This window comes from Apostichopus japonicus, chromosome 18, assembly GCF_037975245.1.
Source record: "Apostichopus japonicus isolate 1M-3 chromosome 18, ASM3797524v1, whole genome shotgun sequence".
Taxonomy (NCBI): Eukaryota; Metazoa; Echinodermata; class Holothuroidea; order Aspidochirotida; family Stichopodidae; genus Apostichopus; species Apostichopus japonicus.
In genome coordinates this window covers 8,886,072-8,903,800 of record NC_092578.1, presented here as the reverse complement: position 1 = coordinate 8,903,800, position 17,729 = coordinate 8,886,072, and the positions used below count along the sequence as shown (strand labels likewise).

The following is a 17,729-nucleotide window of genomic DNA, read 5'->3' as shown; positions in this document are numbered from 1 at the left end:
TATCAGAACCCTTGTGCTACTGTTCCTTCATGTGGGACTGGAACCCTGCTTTGGTAAGTGTCATATCAGAACCCTTGTGCTACTGTTCCTTCATGTGGGACTGGAACCCTGCTTTGGTTAGTGTCATATCAGAACCCTTGTGCTACTGTTCCTTCATGTGGGACTGGAACCCTGCTTTGGTAAATGTCATATCAGAACCCTTGTGCTACTGTTTCTTAATGTGGGACTGGAACCCTGCTTTATTGAGTGTTATGTTTCATATCAGAACACTTGTGCTACTGTTCCTTCATGTGGGACTGGAACCCTGCTTTGGTTAGTGTCATATCAGAACCCTTGTGCTACTGTTCCTTCATGTGGGACTGGAACCCTGCTTTGGTTAGTGTCATATCAGAACCCTTGTGCTACTGTTCCTTCATGTGGGACTGGAACCCTGCTTTGGTAAATGTCATATCAGAACCCTTGTGCTACTGTTTCTTAATGTGGGACTGGAACCCTGCTTTATTGAGTGTTATGTTTCATATCATAACCCTTGTGCTACTGTTCCTTCATGTGGGACTGAAACCCTGCTTTGGTAAGTGTCATATCAGAACCCTTGTGCTACTGTTCCTTCATGTGGGACTGGAACCCTGCTTTGGTTAGTGTCATATCAGAACCCTTGTGCTACTGTTCCTTCATGTGGGACTGGAACCCTGCTTTGGTAAGTGTCATATCAGAACCCTTGTGCTACTGTTCCTTCATGTGGGACTGGAACCCTGCTTTGGTTAGTGTCATATCAGAACCCTTGTGCTACTGTTCCTTCATGTGGGACTGGAACCCTGCTTTGGTAAATGTCATATCAGAACCCTTGTGCTACTGTTTCTTAATGTGGGACTGGAACCCTGCTTTATTGAGTGTTATGTTTCATATCAGAACACTTGTGCTACTGTTCCTTCATGTGGGACTGGAACCCTGCTTTGGTTAGTGTCATATCAGAACCCTTGTGCTACTGTTCCTTCATGTGGGACTGGAACCCTGCTTTGGTAAATGTCATATCAGAACCCTTGTACTACTGTTCCTTCATGTGGGACTGGAACCCTGCTTTGGTAAGTGTCATATCAGAACCCTTGTGCTACTGTTCCTTCATGTGGGACTGGAACCCTGCTTTGGTAAATGTCATATCAGAACCCTTGTGCTACTGTTCCTTCATGTGGGACTGGAACCCTGCTTTGGTAAGTGTCATATCAGAACCCTTGTGCTACTGTTCCTTCATGTGGGACTGGAACCCTGCTTTGGTAAGTGTCATACCAGAACCCTTGTGCTCCTTCATGTAGGACTGGATCCCTGCTTTGGTAAGTGTCATATCAGAACCCTTCTTGACCACAATTAACTATTCAAAGTTTGTACCATTCAATCAACCATACCTGGAGATCGGGACAAGATGGTATAAAATGGGGCTTTCAACTAACATTTGCAGAGTATTTTTTTCATTTTATGTTATTTCTAAGCACAAAGAGCCATATCTAGGTGAATACATTATTAAGAAACTTATTCAGTGCATTCTAACAAGTGTGGGGATAGTGGGGGGGGGGGGGGGGGGGTTAGGAGGTAGGGGGATAGGGGGTTGGGGATAGTAGGGGGGATAGTGGGGATAGTTCAGCGGACACTGGTAAAGATCCAGAAAGATAATATGAAATCAAGGGACAAATTCTGGGGACACTTGTAATCTGCCGACGTTTCACAACATCTGGGAACTGTCCCAAGAAAACGGTCACCTGATCTTAAGACAAACTGTTGGGGGGGGGGGAGTCCATCATGTGTAAATTTCCAATGATTTGGTCAGAGTGACAACAAGCTTACAACTCAGTGCAAGGTACACCTCTTCACTAATAATTTAGATTTGTCATGAATCCTTTCCTGGTGATATAGAGTATCTTACATCATGTTTCTTTTCCTTCCTAACACTTTGAAGGTCCTCCTGAAATTACGTACATCTCAGAGAACGTCACGGTTCGAGCTAATTCAGCTTACAGAGTGGTCTGCATAGCCTCCGCCCGTAACCATCCCGGTCCTAACATCACATGGTTGGTGGACGGAGAGTATGTTTTTTCTGAGAGCGAAAAGGGTTTAAACAACACACTGTCAGTCTTTGATGTTGAATTCATACCTCGAGAAACAATGTGAGTGTAAAGAATATAACCGTTTATTATTAATAGTGATTGTTCTTTTGAAAACTCAACGATTTATTCACATTCACCGTGTTGATTAAAGCAGGCACAAGTCCAACTGATATCTTAATCATGTATGATATAGACCTTTCTGATGAACCATTCCCCCCCCCCCCCATGCAAGGGAGTTGTATACCATACAGTAGTGTGCATTGCTGATATCTAGCTGATGTCATCGTCTATCATGACAAAAAATGAGAAGTCCATCGTAATATCGTTTCCATCATTGCAAATACCTAATGTAATATCGGCCGTAGCAATGCATTCGTAGTATAGTGATGGTGTGCATCCTATTTCCCTGGCACACTATGTTATCGTGATATTATCGTAATGTTATCGTTATAGCGTAGCAGAACGATCGAACCTTTCATCAGGATTTGGAAAGAATTGGGGAAGACCCCAAAATAGTTCTTCGTAAATTATGAAACCCCTTCCACAACCTTTTTTTTTGCAAACCCATGGTTAGGCAAGATTTGCCCATTGACTTAGTGTGTTGTTAGGTTGTGTGGATGAAGATAGCAGCCATAATGAAAGAATTTGGTGAATATTTTTATGTCCAGCTACAGTAACTGCGACACAATTTCCGAGAATAAACAGATGGTTAGGCTAGATATTCCCATTGACTTAGTGTGGTGTTAGGCTACCATGTAGTCAAATATAGCAGCAATAAAGAAGAATTTGGTGAATATTTGAAACAAATTTTGGTAATCCCGCAATTCCGCGACTAATGCGAACCCTGCTTGGAAATCCCCTCAATCTTAAAACCTATTGTATGGATGCGTGACAATGTTTGCCATTGTTATGTGATTTTCGGAAAGCAACTGTTGCGGTCTATTTCGGGAACAAATTATCCCAAGGAAAACCAATTCGATTCTGGCACAGTAGGAACTCCCTGATACACGAATTGTTGTTATTACGACCTACCGAAATAGCGTGAATAATGAAAGACCAAAGCCGAATGAAAGTTATGAATCTTGACACACTCAGGTTGACATCATGGTATTACGCATAACCGTGAATGTATCTGTCATGTTCAATATGGTTCATGCTTGATATGACGGTAACTCGTTTGATCGTAATATATCGTCGCACGATAGAAAACAATATCGTGATCACAATAGACATTGCGACGGTCGATTTAATGTGGGCGGTACTTTATGGTAACTAGTCTAGGGCAAAATTTCCCGTTTCTGATTTTGACAGTCATTTTGCTGTTTGTTGTATAATAGTCGAAGGTTTCATCATTTGATTTTTAGTGCACATAGTCGTTATAGGACTATCACAACACTTCTGTTGTGCACAAGCCCAATGTGTTGTCAGGGATCATTAAATATTAAAGTATGGTGTGATCCTGTATAGTGCTTTAAAGTGCTTATTGCTTCATGGAGGACTGCCCTGTAGGGACACAAGTTTTCTAAGCGGACACAAACATTTCTAAGACGTCGCTTCCCGCAGACGCAGCTTTGAAGATCCTCATAACAATATTACTGAAACTTCATCATTTTCAAATTTGTTTAGTAGTAAGAGCTGCTGTATAATTTTTGGGGGAATCTGTTTCTTTTCATTTGAAATTGATACTCCTCTAATATTCCTATTTTCTCTTCTTTGCTTTTAGGATTACGTGTCAAGCATCTGTTAATGACAGAGTTGTTTCTAAGACTGTCAATATTAGTGTGTTGAGTAAGTACCGTAGTATAAAGTACCTTAGTATATATTATCCCTTCTAGCAGCCGCGAAACAGAAACGACGCAGTCTAGGCTTAAGTCCATCAATGAGTGAATTTTGGGATCGTAAACCACCAAGTCTTTTAAGATTACAGTGCAAGTCTTCGAATGAAACTTTCACATCCACTAGATTAGGAGTGAACGGAATAGATGTGGATAAGCCAATTTTCAACGCTTCTTTCTCCTCAGACGTAAGCTCAAATGAGCTAAAGTTTATAATGACGTCATTTGAGTCCAATTCCGTGTGAATATGTGATGATTTGGTCGCAGCGTTCAGACTGGATAGTTTTTTGCTGTGTCTCATACTAATTGATAGCCGGTAACCCTTTAGCAGGCGACCAAGATCATAAGTCAGTTTGACGTAGGTAATGAAATTCAATTGATTCCTTAATTCACCCTTCCACCGTGCAATCCCCCCGGATAGATGCTTGATAGAAGATCTGTGTTTTGCCATTTCGTAGGATAGAATTCGATTACGGAACTCCCTGTACGAGTGAGTTCCGGCATACTCCTTAGAATGGGGTTTGAATTTGGTGAAGTTAGGTAACAGGTTTAAAATCTGACAGGACTCAAGATATGCTAAAATCTCCCTCGCACTGATCAACTTACGTGACATCTTTTCCAGGCATCTCACCTGTTGTAGGACGCCAGGACCATATCGCTTGGATACTATTATAAAAATAGCAGTGGTCCATACTGATAATATAAAAGATAAACAAGCGAATATTTTTAACAACGACATACTGCTATATTTCGGAGTGGTCACTACTCCATCGTCAGGCAATTGTACAAGATCAATTAAATACAAGGGCTAATATACTGTACATCCAAAGACGACAATAGTGATAAGCATGAGTGATTTTTTTTTTTTTTTTTTTAAACTAGGAATGATTAGAACAATCGGCAAATTTTTTAGTGAATTTTTAAACTAGGAATGAATAGAACAACCAACAATAAAAAGTAAATAGGGATTAGAATAGCTCCAACCCGTAGCTCGCTACATTTCTTTTACTAGGAGACTCTCTTTAATCTTCCTCTTGAACCACTGGGGTTCATTAGTAGTTGTAAGTTTTATGCTTTGACCGATCATCAGACAACTGCTAGCTTCATGTTGAACTCCTAGAGTACAGTATATAAGTCCCAAACAAGTGTACAGTGTACCGTTACTTTGTCCGCGTTGGCTCCTTCGTTGGCATCCCGGTGTGGTCCTTCTGTCTCTCCGGGGGTTGGTGGAGGGATTATCCGTTGGCTGCTGTTCCTTTTGGGGCTTTCTGCGGTTGGGCTGGGGAGGGTGAGACAACGCACACCCCTTCTGAAGTTGCGTAGGTAGAACTTGTTCTTGTGGCCACACTTTGATTTCGGTGAGGCAAAGGTTGCACTGCTTTGATTGGCGATGAACTAATTGACGGTGAATGGTGTGTTGTTTTGTTTCAGCTTCCAAATATGTTTTGAGAGTTCCGTGGCGTTTTCGGTGGTTGAAGGACTGCTTGTGGTTGCCACATCTCAGCTTGAAATGAGATTTGATTAGACCTTGGACTTATTGGTTTCTTTGACTTCAGCCTGGTAGATGATGTTACGCCTGTCTGTTTTCTTTTAGGTGGCATAGGACCTTTAGTTGACAGTTCCTTCTTGCTCTTGATGTTAGTGGCTGCTATTTGTTTGTTGTGTCCTTTGATGATGTTGGCGATGTTGTGCATGCAGCTATAGCTGCCATTCACTGTGTTTCTGTTGAATATCTTGTTCATTAGTTTTGATTTCTTTGGGAAATGTTTGCTCATTAGTTTCAGGAATGTGCCTCCTATGTTTGTGGCTACGTTGCTGCTGAAAGAGTGGTTGAACCAGATGATGTTGTGCCGCCTGCTACTGTTGTGCTTGGTTGGTTGGTTGGGATGTAGGATAGCCCCTCAGTGAAGCTTCTTGGTTCAGGGCTTCCTCGTCAACTGTTGAGGCTTTCTAGAAGACTTCTTCGTGTGTGAGATGGTGGAGACATGTTTGCTTATTGAGGCTGGTAGGTTCCTGTTAATGCTGGGAGGGTGGTTGGATTGTCTGTGGATGTACATGGGGCCGGTGACGTCAAGAATGTTAGCAACCATCAGGTTGCAGTCGATGGTGATGCTGAGCTCGAGTTCTTTGAATAGTTAGGGTCAAGCTTTTCCTTATGTTTGGTTTTTGTGTCCGAAGACTGCTCGGCCATTGTCCCTGTTTGGTCTAATGTGCTCCTTTTGGTATTCCTTTGCAAGAGTGCTTTGAGAGCGTTGTGGTTAAAGGCAGTGGACTTGTGATCTAAGGATGGCAGGTTCGAGTACTGGCCAGATCATTGCATTGTGTCCTTGGGCAAGGCACTTTATCTCCATTGCCTCTCTTCACCCAGCCGTATAAATTGGGACTTGTGAGGTAACTTGTAAATATAGTTGTGAGCGCTGGTTTGTGGCAGCACCCTATGGGAAGTCCCCCGGGGGACATGTGGATGTGGTGCACTGAGGTGCCCCAGGAGAGACATTGAATTGTGCACACTTTGGTGTGGGTGTGACAAGTTACCAATGACCAGGGGTTAAGTTGTAAAGTCATGTGAGGAGGCATTAGCCTCATACAAGACTGTAAACCTTCAACTTTAAACTTTAGGACTAGAGTCCTACAAGCTTGCATACCTCGGCCCCATCGTAGCTACCCGTAGTAACATCAAAGAGGTCGTCATTCTTTTCTTCATCCAAGGCATATGCCTTTGTCAAATAGGAGTGACTTCCTGGAGTGCATGATGATTAGGGTTTCTTGATCGGATTTGTGTGTGTACTCTCTTGCCATGGCTTTGGCTTTTTCCCATTAGGTTTCTTGATATGGAAGGGTAGAACTCTACAATGTCAAGCTGATGAATGTGTGTTTGTCCTTGTCTGGTATGTTCTTGAACCATTCTATGACAGACGACGTGTTTCTCCATTTGTTAACTTTTGGGGCATCTCTTATGGCATTGTTGATTCTGTCTAGGCAGACCTTGCTTACGGGTACCGTTTCGCTCTTTGCGGGGTTGATGAGCCTGGATGGGAGGTTGTTCTCGATGTTGTCCTTGTGATCCTTTAGTGTGATGAAGGCTTGCTTGTCGGCAATGGATTCCATGGGTTTGTCCATCTGTAGTTTCTCGGCTGTGGTCTGTGCTTCGGCGTTGATTCCGTCAAGAGGTGCCATTGAGGTCGTTTGTTTTTTTGTTTTTTTTTTGCTGCCTGAGGAGTTTTTTGTGTAATTGAATGTCTATCTCGCACAGGCTTCTGGTTTTTTTCGGCAGGGATAAGCAGTTTGGTGGAGTGCTTGATCCTGTCAATGTCTCTTCTGACTGTGTCTTGGAATTGGTTGTTGACTTTTATGAATCTTATTTTCTCGATAATACACAGCATGTCGTCCTCAAACGGCTTCGGTTCTCCATTTTCCGGTGGCACTTCTTGCTTCTAAATCCAAACTTCTCTGTAGGGGCTGGGTGTTGCTAGTTGTCCTCTTCGTCACATGTTTGTAGGAAGGAGGAGGAGGCTATCCATCTCATTCATTTCATGATACTTTCAACCTTTTTCTCTTCTTGAACGTGTTTGCAGTTGGATTAGAGATGATGTGCAGTTTTTAGATCTACTTGAAGTATAAGGTATAGCTTGCTACATTTATCCTAAGGGTTTTAGGCTTCAATTAATCATGCTGATTATGACTGAGCTTTAGAGAAATGATTCCCTCCCACCCCCGAATGTTTGCCGGGGAAAGCCCCCAGAAGTATATGTGGTTGCTTTCCCTGCTGTACCTTCTGTTCATCTCAAATTGTACGGGGAGGGATGCAATATGTGGCTTCCATCTGTCTTGGGGATGGGGTCTAAGGGGAGCAATTCGTTTCGGTAAGGGTCCTAAAATGGTGCAATGATTTCCTTCATTTGCACTACATTTGTGTAGTACAACTACACAAGTCTTGACAATGTATATAGCTTTACGTGCGTGCAATTTTCTAGGGGGCCATGTATGTTTCGACCCTGCAAAATTTCCTCCCCCCTCGGGCTACACCCATATTATCAGTAATAAATTGAACAGTGTAGTACTATCCAGGCATGAGCTTTTTCTGGGAATTCACGGAATATCCATGATTTCTTTTCTACCTCGGGGACAAAAACTATTTATCCTAATACACTGTAGCATACACAAACTGGAGCCTATACCGCACTTTTTGCAATGTTCTGTGATTTTTATTTTTACCCCAGGCTCATCCCTGACTATCATTCAGTTTCTACTATTTTAACTTTTTGTAGGTAGTGAATGTAGCATGAAGCTGGATGGTGTCCAGACATATCCCTTGGAATGTCTGTCGATTGAGCAACGGACAGGAAGTGAGCAGTACTACCAGACCGTCGAGATGAGGATATTCAGTGGTGGCCTGTTGGTCAATGCCAGCATCCGCCCAGAATATTTCTCCGGTCCTCTGGCAGACTTTCGAGTAGATATTAAAGTAATTGAAAGTTCCCAGCAGCCGTCTAAGAGAAGCCTGGGGAGCCTGCTATACAGCAAAGTTTATACCAACATTCTTGTCATATTTGGATCACCAATTGCATTGCAATTTCAACCTCCTATAGAAGTGCCAAGCGATATGATGATTATTTTCAGAGTCATAAAATTATCTCCCACGATGACCGAGACAGATTCCCTGCGAGTCACAGCCGGTATCTTGCATGGCTGCTCCGAAGAAGAAGAAATGATCTGTGTTTTGGACGAGTGGCAGCAGGCGGTCACAGATAGTTGTTTCCGAGATCAAAACGTGATGGGCTTGGAGGAGAGTAGGTACTTTCTACCCGTTCTGGAAAGATGTACAGGCATCACCCAAGATGGTAAGTAAAAACCAAAAATTCTAGTGGAAGTTACTATAAATTACTTGCATTTGTACCAAACAAAAATCTGTTTTTGAGCTAGCACATGTTTTATGACAATTAGTACATTTTTGATGTTGGAAATCATTCATCCTTTGGTTTTGTACCTAAACATAACTATTATCATAACCAGCTTTACGTAAACATTGTCAATAAAATAAATATGCTAAATGATCCCAAATATGCAAAAGCAAGGCATTAGATAATGGTCACACATGCTAGCTAAAACTGTTTATTTTACTACCACCTGTCTTATAAAAAATATATCTTTCCTTTATACGGGGAGATAATAAAGTGCCCAAATTGGTCACTCCATAAAATAACTTGTAAAAGTCAGAACATCTACACCAAAGTACTTTTTAAAAACTTTCAGAAGTTTTAGAATATTAAAATTAAGGGCTTATTTTGATGACCCATATAGACTGGGGGCAGGGGGGGAGGGGCATGCAAGAGAGCAGTTTTTTATGACCATTGGCACAGGTAATATTACTTTTTTTTGTCTCTGTGTAGATCAAATCGATTGATAAAACTTGATCACATGAATATTAAGGTCTCCTATATTTCTAAATTTTTTTACAGGCAGTTTCCAAATTTGTATGTTGATATCAATTGTGTTTTCCTTTTTCATCCAGCACCCCAAATCACATTTGATCCACAGCCGATTCTGGTAAGGAATGTGGAGGATTCATTCCACACGAGGTGCGAAGCTCAACACGCACTGAGGATTGATTGGTACAAGAAAGGGTGGAGCTCTGATATCCCCACTAACATCTCCGGCACTATTTTGAGTTTTGAATCTTTCGAAGCCAGGGACCAGGGTGTCTTCTTCTGCGTCGCTCGAGGCGGGTCGAATTATCCCGAAGCAGTCGCTGTGAGCAAACCGGTGGTGGTTCTTATCAGAGGTAGGATGAATACAGGGGCAAGATGAGGGAGGAGGGAGAGGATGTGATGTTGATTTGAGGAGGCAAAGCACAGAAACACCTTCATACATTCAACAAATTCAAATTTATGAATGCATAAGAATAGAAGGGCCCCTTGTTTTTAAATACCAAGTTTTTTTGATTAATTTGTCAAAGCACTCTCTAAACAAAACAGTTTTCTTAAATTTTGCAACAGAAGGTCACAGTTTAATTGACAAAATAGGTCCCTTTTTGAAATTCAGTAAAGCCACAAGGATACTTTTCATGAACAAAAAGTGGCAAATTCTTAATTTATGAAAGAGGTACTTGTCGAGGTTTAAACAAACCTGGGGAGGGGGTAAAGACCCTCCCATCCTCACTCTGCTGCCACTGTTCAGTAAATCCCTTCCACTCTTGTTCTCTACAAAATAAAGATATTTTGACCAGCAATTTGTGATTCCGTTTGATTGTTTAAGGAAACAAATTGACTCTCTCTCTGGTTGGGTTTAATAATTAACATGCAGAATGCAATGCAAACTTGCTATTAGCATGTAGTCAAAGCTAAAGTGCAATCTTTTCAATCGATAAATTTAACCGCTTTTTTATTGTTCATTTTCTTAAGTTACAGACTTCTCGTTTTCTTTTTATGCAGGTGTTGTGACATATCTTGCAACTGTGAGATTTCAGTATCGTAACCTCACCAGTGTTCTGTCTGATCCTGGTAGTAAAGAGCACATGGCTATTACTGCAGACATCAGCAACTATGTAAGTTTCTTTTTAAGGGCAATAGCCAGCTCATTTTAATAAGGGGTTAATCAACGGTCTACCGTGCGTTCCTCACAGGATTATAACCACGGTCAGCTGACCTGAACGGACCAATAGGATTTAGGAATCTTTACTAAGTAACCCCGTTCATTCATACACTACCATTTGTGTGGGGGAAAAATCATAAAACAAAACATTTTTGGTTACATATAACCAAAGATTTATTAAAGTGATGCCCCGTAAGTCGAATTAACGATTAACAAACAGCATAACAATGTACATGTGCAATTATAAAGTAATACTGAACAATAGTGAATAATTTTAAAGGAACTACAAACAATTACTAGTGTAGTTGACTTCATCATATCAATACCCTACAGCTTCTGGTTCCCATAGCAACCATTCTAGGGACAAACATATACGTATGGTATACAGTCATACGATAACATAGTAGGCCTTGTATTGAACACGTAAGGTACTCCTCATTCCAGTCTTCTCCAATTCGATCTAAGTCTTTCTCAACCAGGTTTGCAAATCTTCCATTGTTTTCCTGAGTGTCTACCTCGTCTAAAGTGCACAAATCGAAGTTCAAATCAAACTTTATATTAGCCATTTTGTGTTTTTGATGTATTTCGATAGCTCATCAAAGCAGACGACAAAACATGGTAACAACTGTATTCATCCGCCGGTAATTTTACCGTGCGTTACTCACAGGATTAACCACGGTCAGCTGACCTGAACGGACCAATAGGATTTAGGAATCTTTACTAAGTATGAATGAACATCTGATAAAGCAGTTTTTTTACAACCCTGTAGTGTGTGATTTATTTATGCATCCTTGCTATATTGAAGCAACATCAGCCTGTAGAATGGTGATAACGTGACTGTGTAGTTATGTGTGTGCGTATGTGACGATGCCCTGGCATCTAAACACGATAACTCACCATGCCTAGTTTGCATGAACTTCAAGCTAGGTAGGTAGATGCCACTTAGTAACTTTTCTCTCTTTTTTTTTTATATTCAGTTAGGTCGAAGGCCACAAGTGGCCAAACTGTGCACATCTAAATAAGCCTCTTTATAGCCAAGTTCTAGCCTTCTAGTAGTTTTGATGGAGTTCAAATGTCACTTGGAAGTCAAAAGTTAACACAACCCTTGTGAGCACATGGTTACTCTATTGCAAAGTATGGATGACTTTACTGCACTTGTAGGTTGGCCCGAGTGTAAGGACCTATAGCAGTTGGACTTTTCTGCAATGTTTCCTTTACATATTCATATCTGACTTATGACAAGGAATCACTAAGCCACTTCTCTTTTTCCTTCGTTCTATAATGTTGCAGTTACTCTATGACAAATTTCGAAATATGTCGAACGGGAACTGTCTCTCTTAGCTGATTTTTCATCGACTGGCTGTCAAGGAGTATATAACTTAACCTGCATATCGTAAAGGGCTAAGATGTATTGAAATTTGAATGTGGTAATTTTTCTTACTAGTTGGTAAAAGTATCTCCATCGAATCCAAAGTCAACTATATACCAATGAATATAGTGTGTTCATTATGAGATGTTCCCCAGAGTGGCCAATTTTGGATGTTAACTTTTTAAAGACAATCATATAAGCGGAATTTTTCAGTGTGCTTCTACGAAATCACGCCTGTTTGCTTCAAGTTCTCTTTGGGCCAAGAAACGTGTCAACTTTAAATGCTGTTAACTCTACAACAGTATGCAGGAATTGAATGCAAATTTCCACCAGAATCAATGCTTAGAATATATTCCTCTTTCATCAGTCAAAAATTAAATTTTCTTTTGGAATAATCTAAGCTTTCAATTTTACATCCTCTGTGTATACATTTCATCTCTCCTTCCCATTGGTCAGTTCCTTGGCTTGTACGAATACGGTCTGGAAGATTTTGTAGTCCAAGAGCTAAGGCCTGGCAGCGTCGAGTCGGATGTCTTGCTCTACATGTACCAGAACGCCAACATTGATGACATCAGAGGTTATTTTTCCTCTAACGTAACGTCGGAGGAGTTCAGTTCATTACAACCCGATGGCAGTGCTTCTTCACTCAAGAGCGTATGTAAGTTTGTCAAAGCTTGTCGTCAAATATCTACAGATATCTACAGATAATTTATTGGCCGAGCTACCAGGTCTGTGGCTGGCTATGTTGCATAATCACCACTTAGGCACCATATACAAAATCAGCTATGCAGAATCCTGTGTTTTCCACGCTAAACAATACCCTGCCGTCCGACTGCGGTGCTCCCGTCTTCCTGCAGTAGGATTAACCCAAAGCAGAGCCCTTCACCACTGCTAAGCCGACCGCGTCCGGCCGCGCAAACAATAGTATTTAGTCTCCATTCAAGGAAGTAATGATAGCGCTCGGCTGCGAGCGGATGATCAAATTTTAACAATGGAATCTTTACAGTTAAGTTTCAAGTAACCTCAGAAGTAGTTGATCGACATTTACCCTCAGAAAAATAACGCTTTTTTTCCTACAAACGGTGGAGCAAAATAAGAGTCCAACATAAAATTTTCCATCGAATCATATCGTTTTGGACATGCACTGATGCAGCGCAAATATACACACAAGTAATACACACTTACACAACACAGAGACCACAACGCCCATCCACCACACGTGCACTACAGCATGTACACACTGTATAATAGTAAACATTTGGCAATATGCCAAATTGACTCCCCCCTCGAAACAGTACAGCTGTTCAGTGTTCCCTATAAGGTGCGGGATTCCCATCAACTGATTCAGTAATACCGCAAAGAAAACATTTGTCTGCTTGAAATCCCCGCATTTTTTGTTGCATTCGTGATAATTTTATACTCAATGCACAACGTAATCACTTGACTGTATAGAAAAAAAAACTCTGAAAATCAGTAAAGAAATAACCAATTGTGTACGAAAAGTAAGTTGGTACACCTTTCAAATTTTACGAAAGATCGAGCAAAAAACTTTCGAAATATTCACGCGAAACTGGCATATTGTGTTTAATGCAACTAATATCATGCAAACAATGCTCTAGCACACCCATTGAAGAATGAACAGTAAGACCACATCTGGTGTTAAGCGGGAGGAAAAAAAGTATTTTCTAGAATTTCCAAAAATACGGAAAAAATAATATCCTACCATAGTTAAGTGTATAGCAAATAGCCTAACCTTCTTGTCGGTTACGGATCTCACGTAACTACAAACACACAACTAATTGTATTTTGCGAATTTAAAGTTTTCTACAAGAACATGGAAACTATATTAAGCATTCAGTTAATCATGCCAAGTGGCCTAAAACATGTGATTACAAGGTTTACTTTCATAAAGATGGCCATAGCTACTGTAGGGGCCTTGATATCATGCTATGCGTGTATGGTAAAGACTGTGCCTCGTGTATCATGGAGAATATATTGTTTTGTTCATGCGGAGGAGTCAGTTGGCTTGAGGTGTGTTTTATTTACCTTACTGTTAAGGGGATATTTTACCTACTTTTCTTGAACGTCTAAGATAATAATTCGCATAACTTTACCGATCCTTTACTGACTGACCTACTTAATTCTCGTCCATGAATCGTTTCTTGGAAATGGGACAAAACAATATTAACAAACAGGTGTTAGACAGGGGATGAGCTCACAGTTGTTTGGCAAGGTACCTGGGAAAATTCAGCACATGTAGCTACCGTATAGATACATACCGTACAGCTAAATACAGAATTTACGGATTTTCGGAATTTACCGTATAGCTAAATACTACGGTAGCTACCGTATAGTATTTAAGTAGGGTTAAACACTGCAGTTGTAAATTGATGAACGTATAGTGCAAGCTATTCATTGTTAGGCACTCTAGAAACGGGGCTTTGCCGAACGTTGTTTGTTTCATAATATCGGAAGTTTTGTAAATTAAACTTTTCAAAGATTGCAAGACAGATTAAATCTTTTTTCATTTTATAACATAGTAAAGCTACCGTACTCTAACTAGTCATTTTAAAATTTCCATCAGTTTCGTAACAAATTTAAATTTTAAAAAGTCAGTATTTTGCCTCCTCAGCTGCGAATTTTTTACCGCCAGACTCGCAAAAATACCAAAATTTTCTGGGGGCGTTCGCCCCCTGTATCCCCGCAATGGGTTCCACCACTTGACCCCACCGGGGAATTAAGGCGGGCCCCTGGACCCCACGCCTTTATGCTCGCGCCTGCTCGTTGTGTTCGCTGCGGGAATTACGGCGGGAAATCGGCAGTGTGTTCGCGGGAAATTGAACAAGGTTTTCCAACACTGGCTATTTATTTATTTTCAAGGGAACAGTTCATAACAAACTCAGATAATCTCTTTGAATGTCCCCTCCATATACCTCTCTTTCTCCGTCCACTGTGTTAGACTAAATGCCAAGTTCCCTGTCATCAATATGGGGCTCTAAGTTAGATGTTGTAGTTGGACATTGTTAGCACTTTCAGGATTTCGGTATGGTAGTATTTGTTTTACTGCATTAAGGCTATATTCAAAACATGTAAAAGGCTGTATCGAAACATGTCAAATACCATGTAGGCTATTCAGTAATAAAAACATAATGTTAGTAATTTGTCGAAAGTTCCAATGACCGTACAAACATCGTTATCAATACCGGTAAATGCGGGAAAGAGTTGTATCAGCACAACTTTTTCACTTGCCATTCGTAATCGAAGTGCTAGTAGCTGGGGAAATTTGGCTGAAAAATTGTAAGCTCTTTCGGGATATCCGTAGTGAATGTTTGTTTTACTGCACTGATAATAACAACAATACATGTAAAGGCTGAAACAATCTCATCGAATATCACATGTATGCAGAAGTGGAAACCTAAAATTAATATTTTTTTCGTAGTTACACTGCACGTAAAAACATCGCTTCCGATATACGTGGAGAGAAGCCTACTTTTTCACTTGTCATTCAAAATCAACTTCCTGATCACGTAGGCCCGCCGCGGTCGGATAAACCTTTGTTCCTTCATTTAAAACGGATTGCAAGGTAACATGAAAGGATCACCGTCCGACCGCGGCGGATAAAGCACTCGACCATTGTTCACCCAGTGCCTTCCGACCAACAATAGCGCTATTCATGGCAGTTTACCGCGGTCGGATTAAACCCGCGGCGGAACGGGGTGCGGGATTCCGCATAGCTGATTTTGTATATGGTGCCTTACCTGTCTCCCCGTAATGTATGCACCCTGACTTTACTGTGACCTGGTAATTGATTTGGCAATGAACTTCTCCAGTGTCCGGCCGCCCATAGTGTTTAGTATTCTGTCTGTACTGTAGGCTACTATAACACTTATTGTCTCCCTGTAATGTACGAACCCTGAATCTACTGTGACCTGGTAACTGTTTTGGCAATGAACTTCTCCAGTGTCCGGCCGCCCGTAGTGTTTAGTATTCTGTCCATACTGTAGGCTCAATATAACACTTATTGTCTCGCTGTAATGTACGCACCCTGACTCTTCTGTGACCTGGTACCTGTTTCGGCAATGAGCTTCTCCAGTGTCTGGCCTTCCATAGTGTTTAGTATTCTGTCCGTACTGTAAAATACTATAACACTTATTGTCTCCCCGTAATGTATGCACCCTGACTCTACTGTGACCTGGTAACTGTTTTGGCAATGAACTTCTCCAGCATCAGGCCTTCCAGAGTGTTTAGTTGCCTGTCCGTACTGTAGGCTACTAAACACTTATTGTCTCCCCGTAATGTATGCACCCTGACTCTACTGTGACCTGGTAACTGTTTTGGCAATGAATTTCTCCAGTGTCCAGCCTTCCATAGTGTTTACTATTCTGTCCATACTGTAGGCTCTTATAACACTTATTGTCTCCCTGTAATGTATGAACCCTGACTCTACTGTGACCTGGTACCTGTTTTGGCAATGAACTTCTCCAGCGTCCGGCCTTCCATAGTGTTTAGTATTCTGTCCATACTGTAGGCTCTTATAACACTTATTGTCTCCCTGTAATGTACGAACCCTGACTCTACTGTGACCTGGTAACTGTTTTGGCAATGAACTTCTCCAGTGTCTGGCCTTCCATAGTGTTTACTATTCTGTCCATACTGTAGGCTCTTATAACACTTATTGTCTCCCTGTAATGTACGCACCCTGACTCTACTGTGACCTGGTAACTGTTTGGCAATGAGCTTCTCCAGTGTCCGGCCTTCCATAGTGTTTAGTTTCCTGTCTGTACTGTAGACTCTTTTAAGTTATTGATAGAAAGTGATAGTCTGAATGTGATACTCTTGTGTCATCCTCTACCTATGATCAATTAGTTTATAATGTTCCCTTATTTTCAGCCTTCTGCGAGGACACAACATTCAATAACACGGCAGCTGGTCATTTGACCTTCCTACAGACCAACATTGGTACCATTGCAGAATCTCAGGAGAAATGTCCCAGTTATTCCACAGTCGGTGAGCTAGAACTCTAGCGTGTACCTATTAATGTCACATTACAATGGGCATTTGCCAAAACAGTAATATAATTCTCACTGAATATCTTTAAAGCGGTACATCATAGTTTTTGGGTAAATTTTGGCTCACAATTTGGACTCGGATCACAAAAAGAATGCAGTTCACACCATACTTAAGTAGAAAGCCTTTTAAAGCTCATCGGTAAGTGAAGTATGTGATTGTAAGTGTAAAATGAATATGGATAAAATTTTAAAAAAAAACTGAAGCGTTTGTGGTTTGACGATGTCACATTTAGAATTGCTCTGGAAGAAAGAAAAAAAAGTGTCTTATTCCTTGTGGGTGAAGGAATATTTTAATCTGTGATATCTCTTATTTCTTAGCTGTTAGGGGAAGATGTTCATCGAATTAAATATTAACGATGACGGTTGGGTTTGTATCTCCTTTTAAGTTTGATCTGACTGTTTCGTTTCTATTGTTTTTGCTCTCTCACAGCTGGCGTGGCAAGAGCGACTGCTCGATGTGAAGGAGATCTGGTCTCGGCAAGCTACTGGGGTGTTCCTGCTATTAAGAACTGCTTTGAAGGAGCAGGCATGGATGATAATGATGCTCTGGATGATATAGCCACGGTACATACTTCTTGTTCTAACTTCCAATGGGAGGGGGAGGGGTGGGGAGAGAGGAGGGTGCTGTGGAGAAATTTGCTACTGATAATTATTAAACTTATGGGCAACATCAAGAGGGATATGATTATTGAAACAGTTAGTCCTCGTTGCTGAATTGTTATTTTATTCGTACATTGGTTTGGTTTACTAAGCCACATGGTTTTCTTTT

At 41.0% G+C, this 17,729-nt stretch overlaps 1 protein-coding gene across 3 annotated transcripts in view; it reads left to right on the top strand.

Moving 5' to 3' along the window:
* LOC139958418 (uncharacterized) overlaps positions 1–17,729 on the top strand; it is a 71,447-nt gene that overhangs the window by 41,513 nt on the left and 12,205 nt on the right. For all 3 annotated transcript variants that reach the window (XM_071955486.1, XM_071955485.1, XM_071955487.1), the window contains 8 exons: positions 1,949–2,156; positions 3,820–3,884; positions 8,200–8,772; positions 9,444–9,713; positions 10,363–10,475; positions 12,348–12,549; positions 16,782–16,898; positions 17,391–17,524. In XM_071955486.1, coding sequence (XP_071811587.1) covers positions 1,949–2,156; positions 3,820–3,884; positions 8,200–8,772; positions 9,444–9,713; positions 10,363–10,475; positions 12,348–12,549; positions 16,782–16,898; positions 17,391–17,524 — 1,682 coding nt within the window. The remainder of the gene's footprint in view (positions 1–1,948; positions 2,157–3,819; positions 3,885–8,199; positions 8,773–9,443; positions 9,714–10,362; positions 10,476–12,347; positions 12,550–16,781; positions 16,899–17,390; positions 17,525–17,729) is intronic.